At 47.2% G+C, this 9,937-nt stretch overlaps 1 protein-coding gene across 1 annotated transcript; it reads left to right on the forward strand.

Moving 5' to 3' along the window:
- Nucleotides 1-1,680: 1,680 nt before the first annotated feature.
- On the forward strand, nucleotides 1,681-8,228 carry LOC115894240. Its single transcript, XM_030920945.1, has 6 exons — nucleotides 1,681-1,746; nucleotides 6,954-7,337; nucleotides 7,566-7,786; nucleotides 7,830-7,885; nucleotides 7,953-8,000; nucleotides 8,039-8,228. Exons 2-6 carry the CDS (start codon nucleotides 7,058-7,060, stop codon nucleotides 8,091-8,093), a joined length of 660 nt encoding a protein of 219 aa, XP_030776805.1. The 5' UTR covers nucleotides 1,681-1,746; nucleotides 6,954-7,057; the 3' UTR covers nucleotides 8,094-8,228.
- The last annotated feature ends 1,709 nt before the right edge of the window (nucleotides 8,229-9,937 follow it).

Raw genomic sequence — 9,937 nt, forward strand, 5'->3', positions numbered from 1 at the left:
AACACAGTTTTACAACACAGTTATCTACATTCTTCCCCACCAACCTCCATTTCACAATCCTCCACCCATTTCACCTCTCATACTTTGTCATGCTTTTATTTTCATTTCAAATTAATATTTTATTTTCTCTTTATTCTCAGTAATTTTTGGATTAGCTTGGTGATGCCTTAGCTCTCCTTTGCTTATTGAGTCCTGTCACTTCCTTCTGTATATTTTTTCCTTGCACTTTTCTGTGTCTACCAAACTACTGCGCCCACTGCAATAATCTGGTGGCAGACACTCCCATTGTTGCCTATGGTTTGGGAAGTTTTGCAGCAGCAGTCACTGCCTGGCTGCTCAGCCTGCAAGTCCCCCAGCTAATTGTCCCATCAGGAGCCCTGCCCAGCTGAGCATCCCTGCTCCTGACTGGCGATTCCTGGGGGGCTCTTCCAGGTTCTGCAGCACGCTCCTGACGAATGCCTTCTGCACTGGCTTCCATTTGCATTCTTTCCTTCTAGGAGTTATCATTTCTGATCCAACAAAGGTTTCCCTTCTTGCTTTTCTTTGATGTCCTGTCTTCTTCTCATTTATGGATCCATTTATATCCTGATTATAATTTTTATTTTATTTTATTGATTGATTGATTGATTGATTGATTGATTTTTGAGATGGAGTCTTGCTCTGTCGCCCCGGCTGGAGTGCAGGGGCACAATCTCGGCTTGCTGCAACCTCTGCCTCCTGGGTTCACGCCATTCTCCTGCCTCAGCCTCCCGAGTAGCTGGGACTATAAGCGATCGCCACTATGCCCGGCTAATTTTTTTATATTCTTTAGTAGAGACGGGGTTTCACTGTGTTAGCCAGGATGGTCTTGATCTCCTGACCTCGTAATCCGCCCGTCTCGGCCTCCCAAAGTGCTGGGATTACAGGCGTGAGCCACCGCGCCCGGCCAATTATAATTTTTAAGGATTGGATCAGAGAAGGGGGACTTTAGCATGTGATAGATAGGCTGTTTTGATTTAGAAGTCTCCTAGTGACTTTTTTGCTTGTGGGTCTTTCAAAAACTTTCAAAGCAAGATTTTGCACATTTCTGGTCTCTAATTCCTGACACATTCAGCATTGCAAGTTAAGATAAGCCCGAACTCCAAACCTTTGCAAAGTCTGGGCAGCAACACGGTCACTTCTCCTGCCACCTGGCCAGCACGCATAAGCCATCAAGTCCTTGGCTGGCTGGGCTGGTGTAGCATCAGGGCAGAGAGCAAAACACCTTACTCAAGATGTGGGTGTGAAAGCACTTCAGGCTCCCTGACAGCCAGAACTCACCACAATCAAGCAAGAGTTGTGAGAAGAAGGTGCCAGGCACGGGATGACCTCTTGTGGGCCCATGTTTCTCCACTTTTCATGCTAGAAATCCAAACTAGCCTCCTTGGCTACCACAAGACCCTCTTATTGATCAGGGAAAGCACTCTTTGTCGCTGTATCAGCACACAGGCAGAAGAAAAAGCAACATTCTTCCAGTAGTGCAGTCTTATCACTATCTTCACAAAAACGAAGGCTCCAAAACTCAGCGAGGTGAAGCGATTGCCCCCGTCACAAGCTCATCTCTAAACTGTACTCTCGTTTACGCATGTTGTCCACTTCGGCAGTATAACAAACATTCCATCACACGTTCTCTGTTGTTTCTCTTTCTGAACATCGCAAACAGGCTGCAACAAGAACGAAGACAGCCCGTGAAAACCGACAGTGCTGAAAGTGAAGACTGAGATTCAGGTGAGATATGTGGCAGTACGGGTCACGTTGAAATCTACCCAAGTTTGGTTCTCTAGAGAGTGCAATATCTTCTTTAAAAAATCACCAGTGCAAACTCAAGGGCTAGGATGCTTGTTGTTTCCTTGTCTCTTGATGTCAACAGTAACCCCAGAATGTGAACCACGTGTCCGTCTTTAGAAGTAGTGCACGGCAGACGAGGTATGAAAATATCGATTCATCTTTATTTTCTAGGCAGTAAACAATGTATACGTTGTAGACCGCTCATTTTCATCTTGCTTTAAGTCTAAGAATTATTTTCACCCAGTTGTACTAATCTAAGAACTTTAAATAATGAACACCTGCCATTTTAAGACGGTTTCTGATTAGAAGCCTCTGGCCCTACCTATCCTAGCTTTCTGCTCAAACCTTGAGGACGATCCATAGAACGCAGTGAAATTTAACTGTGAAACAAATGATCATTGACTTCCAGAATCAGGGGGAAAGTTTACTCACTAGAAGGCTAAAGGAATTTGCTATGAGGCTCACACATGAGTTGGCAAACCATCCAGCCATGCTCTGCCATCAGAATAGGAAGCCTGAGCACTTGAAACCAGAGGAGCATGCGCTCCCTCCACTTCTGTATCCCCTCAGCTAAGAAACACGAGACATGATAGGATCTGAAAATGAGACCTCAACCCTTTCTCTAGCTGTTACCTGTGCTTTCCAAGGCAAAGCAAGCTCCTTTGCACCCTGAACTCTACCATTCAGTACCTGCCTTCTCACAATGCTTCAGAGAGGCACCTCCCAAAAACTAGCTGGACAGGAAAAGGGTATAAACACACACTGAATCCTCAAAGGCATGATCCATACAAGAAAAGTCCTATGATCGGGGAAAACATGAAGAGCCCTGGGATCCTCAGAGTTCCTGTGCTCCAGGCAGCTTCCACAGCTGGCTGGGTGCCCTGGAGCCCTGAGGAAGGTCAAGGTCTCCCAGCAGCACAGCCCTGACCAGCACCCTAGAGGACAAGAGGTCAGGACTGATGGTTCTGTGTATATCCTGTGAAAATGTTGCAGAACTGGGAATAGACATCACCAGGAAAGCCCAGAAAGACAGCAAACCTAGGAAAATTGTTCTCTAGAAAAACAGTGTTTGAGATGCATAGCACAGGGGCTGAATGAGGCAGGAGTCAAAATCATAATTGGAGACAAGCTGAGATGAGAAGACAAATCCACTGAGATCAAAGGGGAGCTGAATGAGATATGGAAAGATTGCAAGAAACTGACCATGAAATTGCAAAATCAAAATCTTTCAAGGAAACATGAAGTAAATTGGTGCTGTAAAAAACTGTCTCAGTGATATGGAGGACAAACTTAAGAAGCTACAACTTGAGTTCGTGTAAAATGTCTACAGAACCGCACCTGATACTACGTGTATTTGGCTTATGATTCTGATGACTGAGCTATGTATGTGGTGATGGTCTCAGCCTTCTTCCACTAACAGCAGAAGGTGAAGGGAGCTGACATGTGCAGAGATCACATGGAGAGAGGGGAGGTGAAGGGGTGGAGGAGGCTCCAGGCCCTTTTCAACAAGAGCCCATGGGTTGGTTAGAGCAAGAACTACTAGAGCTGAACTCACTCCTTTCAGCGGGAGGGCTTTAATCTCTTTGCAAGGGGTCCACCCCCATGACACAAACACCTCCTGTGAGGCCCCATCTCCAACACTGGAGATCAAATTTCAACATAAGGTTTGGAAGGGTCAGATGTCCAAAAAGAGCACGTTCCCATGGCAGAGCTTGATTAGTGATTGAAACAAGATGGTTCAGTGTGTTTTATAGAAGTTCAAACTCAGCCAACCACAGCTTGTCTGCTGAAGTTACAGATAATTTCAGGTCACATTATTTATTGTTTGCATGTTCTTTATCATTTGCATTATGTTTGAATGAGGCTAAATCATTTCTGAAGCATCTGGTTTTCCTAGGGTGCTTTTGAAATGATTTAGCCTCATTCAAAAACAAATATTCACCACTAGGGTTTTATACAGCAAATGTTGGCTGTGATAACGTCTTACAGTTGTGAATTACTGTAGCCCACATGAAACACTTCTTCAGTATGCCTTCCCCTTCTCAAAGTGCCTGTGGGTAGGAGTCAGTCACTCGTATCTCTAGAAAAGGAGATGGTGGCTAAGAGAGTTGTCTGACTTTTACATAATCCCAGAAAGGACTTAAGGTAGATTTTAAAGATCGTGGAATACAGACTGATGGCATAAAGGGAAAAGGGAGGGGAAAGAAAGAAGGTAGTGATACGAAGCCTGAGGTTCTAGTCACGTGGCAAGTCACTTACCAGGATTGGACAATGCTCTGAAAACTGAGGAAGTTAGGGTTGTGTGTGTGTGTGCACGTGCGTTTCCGCGTCCATGTGAGTGCGAGAAGTTAGGGGGTGTGCGCGCGTGTTTCCGCGTCCATGTGAGTGCGAGAAGTTAGGGGGTGTGCGCGTGCGTGTCCATGTGAGTGCAAGAAGTTAGGGGTGTGTGCGCGTGCGTGTCTATGTCCATGTGAGTGCGAGAAGTTAGGGGTGTGTGCGTGCGTGTCCATGTGAGTGCAAGAAGTTAGGGGGTGTGTGCACGTGCGTGTCTATGTCCATGTGAGTGCGAGAAGTTAGGGGGTGTGTGCGCGTGCGTGTCCATGTGAGTGCAAGAAGTTAGGGGGTGTGTGTGCGTGCGTGTCCATGTGAGTGCGAGAAGTTAGGGGGTGTGTGCGCTGCGTGTCCATGTGAGTGCAAGAAGTTAGGGGGTGTGTGTGCGCGTGCGTGTCTGAGGAAATTAGGGTTGTGTGTGTGCGCGCATGCGTGTCTGTGTCCATGTGAGTGCGAGAAGTGGGGGTGTGTGTGTGCGCGTGCGTGTCTGAGGAAGTTAGGGTTGTGTGTGTGCGCGCATGCGTGTCTGTGTCCATGTGAGTGCGAGAAGTTGGGTGTGTGCGTGTCCGTGTCCATATGAGTGCGAGTGTAAGTATTCTTAAAGGCATCAATGAACCGAGGCGACATAAGGAATTTTCAGGCCGGGGTTGAAGGCACAGAGGAACCCAGAGAGAAACCCAGTGGGGAGTGCAGCTGGCCTTTGCCCCGAGGGCGTTTGGGAAACTGGTGAACTTCATTTTCAGCTTTACAAGAGGCAAAAAGAGAAGATCAAGCTGAGAGCACAGCCAGAATGGCAAGCCAATCAGTAATCTCTTAAAGTTGGCACCCCCAGATGGCGGTACCCTCATTGCAGTGGCAAAGTGGAAGTAACTCACTTCTCCACCCGCAAAGGAATCAGGAGTGATCAGTCATCTCGAGCCCTGGAGCTGAAAGAAAAAGAGAAAAAACACTGCCGAGTATTTGGAGCAAAGGTTGTCCCTAACTGTGTGCGATGGGTGACCGAAGCTCCCAAGCTGAGAGTTTAACGTAGACTGATTCTGCACTGATCATTCCCAGGGGCCAAGCATCATTCCTTCGGAGTAACAAACCTTCATCCTAAGGCTCAAAGATTTCTCACAAATAAAACTACAAAGCAGACGAGCAACTCTTAATGAAAAGTAACTCACCACACGTAAAAACAAAGCACTGTGAGTGAGAAGCAACAGAAACCATAGTAGAAACAGACACACAGTACTTCAGATATTGAATTTGGCCGACCCGACCAAAACATAAAGAAAACACAAACTCAAAAATATCTGGAGAGAACAGAAAACTATTTTTTAAATTACCAAGCAGATGTGGAAAAATACCAAATAAAACTAATACAAATGAGAAATATCACTGATTTTTTTTTTTTTTTTTTTTTTTTTTTTTTTTTTTTTGAGACGGAGTCTCGCTCTGTCACCCAGGCTGGAGCGCAGTGGCCGCATCTCAGCTCACTGCAAGCTCCGCCCCCCAGGTTTACGCCATTCTCCTGCCTCAGCCTCCCCAGTAGCTGGGACTACAGGCGCCCGCCACCTCGCCCGGCTAGTTTTTTGTATTTTTTAGTAGAGACGGGGTTTCACCATGTTAGCCAGGATGGTCTCGATCTCCTGACTTCGTGATCCGCCCATCTCGGCCTCCCAAAGTGCTGGGATTACAGGCTTGAGCCACCGCGCCCGGCCACACTGATTTTTTTTTTAACTTGATGGATGGATTTGACAACAAATTAGACACAATTGAAAAGTGAATTAGAGAACTAGAATCTAGAGCTGAACAAATTACTGAAATAGACACAAAGTGACAGAAATGCGAAATGCCAAAACATTAATGAGAATACAGTTTGAAGACTGTGTTATGTTTAGTTAGAGTCCCAGAAAGAGAAAAGAGAGAAAATTGGGAAGAGGTCGTATTTAAGGAGATTTGGCTGAGAATTTGCCAACATTGTTAGAAGACACCAACTCACAGATTTATAAAGCGCAGTGAATCCAAGAAGGTTAAATAAAATTCTAGATACAACATAATTCAATTGATAAATGCAAACAAAGAAATATATATATAATATATATGTATATATATATTTTTTAGACAGTCTCTCTCTCTCTCTCTCTCTCTCTCTCTCTCTCTCTCTCTCTCTCTCTCTCTCTCTCTCTCTCTCATCTCTCTCTCTCTCTCTCAATATATATATATTGAGCTCTGTCGCCCAGGCTGAAGTGCAGTGGTGTGATCTCGGCTCACTGCAAGCTCCACCTTCCGGGTTCACGCCATTCTCCCTCAGCCTCCCGAGTAACTGGGACTACAGGTGCCCGCCACCACGCCTGGCTAATTTTTTGTATTTTTAGTAGAGACGGGATTTCACTGTGTTAGCCAGATCTCCTGGTGTCAATCTCCTGACCTTGTGATCCACCTGCCTCAGCCTCCCAAAGTGCTGGGATTACAGGCGTGAGCCACCGCACCAGGCCAAAGGAAATGTTTTTAAAATATGTAGTGATAAAAGATGGGTTGTCTTTCAAAAAGGTATTTTCCCAAGAAGAACAAATAGAAAATGGCCTATGTCAGTGGTGCGCTCATCTCTAAGCTTTCTGGAAGGATGGGGAGGGCAGGAGCCTTGCTCAGGAGGACTCTCACTAGACCCAGCTGGGAGTGGGGCTAAGCCAAGGTGATGATCCTCCCAGAAACCAGCCCTGCCTCTCCAGGGAAGAGGGTGGGATAAAAGCCACTGGTGGGTTTCCATCACAAGTAGAGCTGAGCTCCCTCCCTGGTGGCTGCTCAAAGAGTGACTTTGTTTTGTCCTGCAGAAGCTGAGGTGCCCCTGTGATCCAGGTCTTCCACCCTGAAACCCCACCCCTGCATCAAGGTCCTGCCTGGAGAGTCTACCTTGCAAAGCTTCCTGCTCCTGCACATGCCACAGGCCAGCAACCAGAGCCCATCATCTCAGAGGCCCCTGTATGTCCTTCGAAGGAACCAGGACCCTCAGAGCCCAGCATCCATCCTTGTCGTCATCATCACAACCAAAGAAGAGCAAGCCTGGCAGGCGGGGTTACATCTCCAGGATGATGGGCTGCCAGCAACTGCACAGGATACGGCCACCTGCTTAACTGTGCTGTCCAGCCAGCCAGCCAGCTGCAGGGCCTCTTGCTGCTCAAGAAGAGCTGATGGGCCGGGGACATTGGATCACACGTGTGGGCACAGTACTGAGAAATGGGAGCACAGTGCTGAGAAATGGGAGCACAGTCCTAGGAAATGGGAGCACACAGTACTGCGAAATGGGAGCTCAGTGCTGAGAAATGGGAGCACAGTAGTGAGAAATGGGAGCACAGTCCTAGGAAATGGGAGCACACAGTACAGGGAAATGGGAGCACAGTGCTGCAAAATGGGAGCACACAGTATTGGGAAATGGGAGCACACAGTACTGGGAAACTGGACCACACAGTATTGGGAAATGGGAGCACAGTACTGGGAAATGGGAGCACAGTACTGGGAAATGGGAGCACACAGTACTGGGAAATGGGAGCGCAGAGTACTGGGAAATGGGAGCACACAGTACTGGGAAATGGGAGTGCAGAGTACTGGGAAATGGGAGCAGAGTACTGGGAAATGGGAGCACAGTACTGGGAAATGGGAGCACACAGTATTGGGCAATGGGAGCACAGTACTGGGCAATGGGAGCATAGTACTGGGAAATGGAGCACAGTACTGAGAAATGGGAGCACAGTACTGGGAAATGGGAGCATAGTACTGGGAAATGGAGCACACAGTACTGGGAAATGGGAGCACACTGTACTGAGAAATGGGAGCACCGTACTGGGAAATGGGAGCACACAGTACTGGGAAATGGGAGTATAGTACTGGGAAATGGGAGCACAGTATTGGGCAATGGGAGCACAGTACTGGGAAATGGGAGCACAGTACTGGGAAACAGGAGCACACAGTACTGAGAGATGGAGCACAGTACTGAGAAATGGGAGCACAGTGCTGGGAAACCCCATACCTGGATTCTGAGTTCTTCAGCCTAGCCCAGACTTCTTATCTTAGTAGACAACAAGAGTCAAGAGAAGACCAGAGAACCACAGTCATCATCTGTATTTTAATGAACTCTGCATTTTAGTCTGTAGTTGTATTTAAAAGATAATCAGTTTTCTAAATATATCTATAAGTTACTACGTGCATTGGGCTGTTTTGTGTTTTTATAAAGAAATACCTGAGGCTGGGTAATTTATTTAAAAAAAAAAAAAACAGATTTAACTGGCTCACAACTCTGCAGGCTGTACAGGAAGCACGGTGCTGGTATCTGCTTGGCTTCTGGTGAGGCCTCAGGAAGCTTCTGTCATGGCAGGAGGTGGGGTGGGAACCAACACGTCATGTAGTGAGAGCAGGAGCAAGAGAGAGTGGTGGGGTTGGCGGGGGTGCCATACATTTTTAAATGACCAGATCTCAAGTGAACTACCAGAGCAAGAACTCACTCATCACCAAGGGGATGGCACTAAACTATTTATGAGGAACCTGCTCCCATGATTCAAACACCTCCCACCAGGCCCCACCTCCAGCACTGGGGATTACATCTCAACGTGGGACTTGGAGGGGACAAACATCCAAGCTATATCATTCCACCCCTGGTCCCTCAAATCTCATGTCCAACTCACCTTGCAACATGCAATCATCCCTTCCCAATAGTCCCTGAAAGTCTAAACTCATTCCAGGATCAACTCAATCAAAATGCCAAATCTAAAGGCTCCTCTGGAGATGAGTTCCTTCCACCTATGAGCCTGTGAGATAAAAAACAAGTTATTTACTTCGCAGATACAACAGATACAATGATGGTACAGGTACTGGGAAAACATACCTATTCCAAGAGGAAGAAATTGGCCAAAAAAAAGGCCATAGGCCCCAAGCAAGTCCGAAACTCAGCAGGGCACACATTAAACCTTAAAGTTCCAAAATAATCTCCTTTGACTCCATGAGGCACACTGGTGTGAGGTGTGGGCTCCCAAGGCTTGTACAGCTCCACCCCTGTGGCTTTGCAGCTTGCGGCCCCTGCAGCCAATCTCATGGGTTAGAGTTAAGTACTTGTGGCTTTTCCAGGCTGAGGCTGCTGCCAGTAGATCAAACATTCTGGGGTCTGGAGGGCAGAAGCTCTCTACCCACAGCTCCAATAGGCAGTGCCCTGGAGGAGTCTGTGTGGGCTCCAACCCTACATTTCCTCCCAGCATTGCCCTCATAGAGTATCTCTGTGAGGAGCCGCTGCAGCAGGCTTCTGCCTGGGCAGCCAGGTTTTCCCACACATCCTCTGTAATCTAGAGGGAAGCCGCCAATCCCCCTTCACTCTTGTGTTCTGTGTTCCTGCAGAGTTCACACCACTTGGAAGTCACCAAGGCTTACCCTCTAGAGCAGCAGTCCACGCTGTACCTGGAGACTGTTGAACCACCACTGAACCACCTGAAGAAGTTGGGATACAGGTACCAGTGTCCCCAGGCTGCACAGGGCATCAGGGCCCTAGTCCTGGCCCATTAAGCCATTCTTTTCTGCTTGGCCTCTGGGCCTGTGATGGGAGGGGCTACTGCAAAGATCTCTGAAATGTCTTCAAGGTCTTTTTCCCATTGTCTTGGATATTAGCACTTGGCTCCCTTTTAGCCATGCAAATCTCTCTAATAGGTTGTTGCTCTGCAGCCTGTTTGGATTCCTCTCCTGAAAACATTTTTTCCTTTCTCTACCACATGGCTAAGCTGCAAATTTTCCAAACTGTTACACCCTGCTTTCCTTGTAGGTATAAATTCTAACTTTA

Source organism: Rhinopithecus roxellana, chromosome 2 (genome assembly GCF_007565055.1).
Source record: "Rhinopithecus roxellana isolate Shanxi Qingling chromosome 2, ASM756505v1, whole genome shotgun sequence".
Lineage (NCBI taxonomy): Eukaryota > Metazoa > Chordata > Mammalia > Primates > Cercopithecidae > Rhinopithecus > Rhinopithecus roxellana.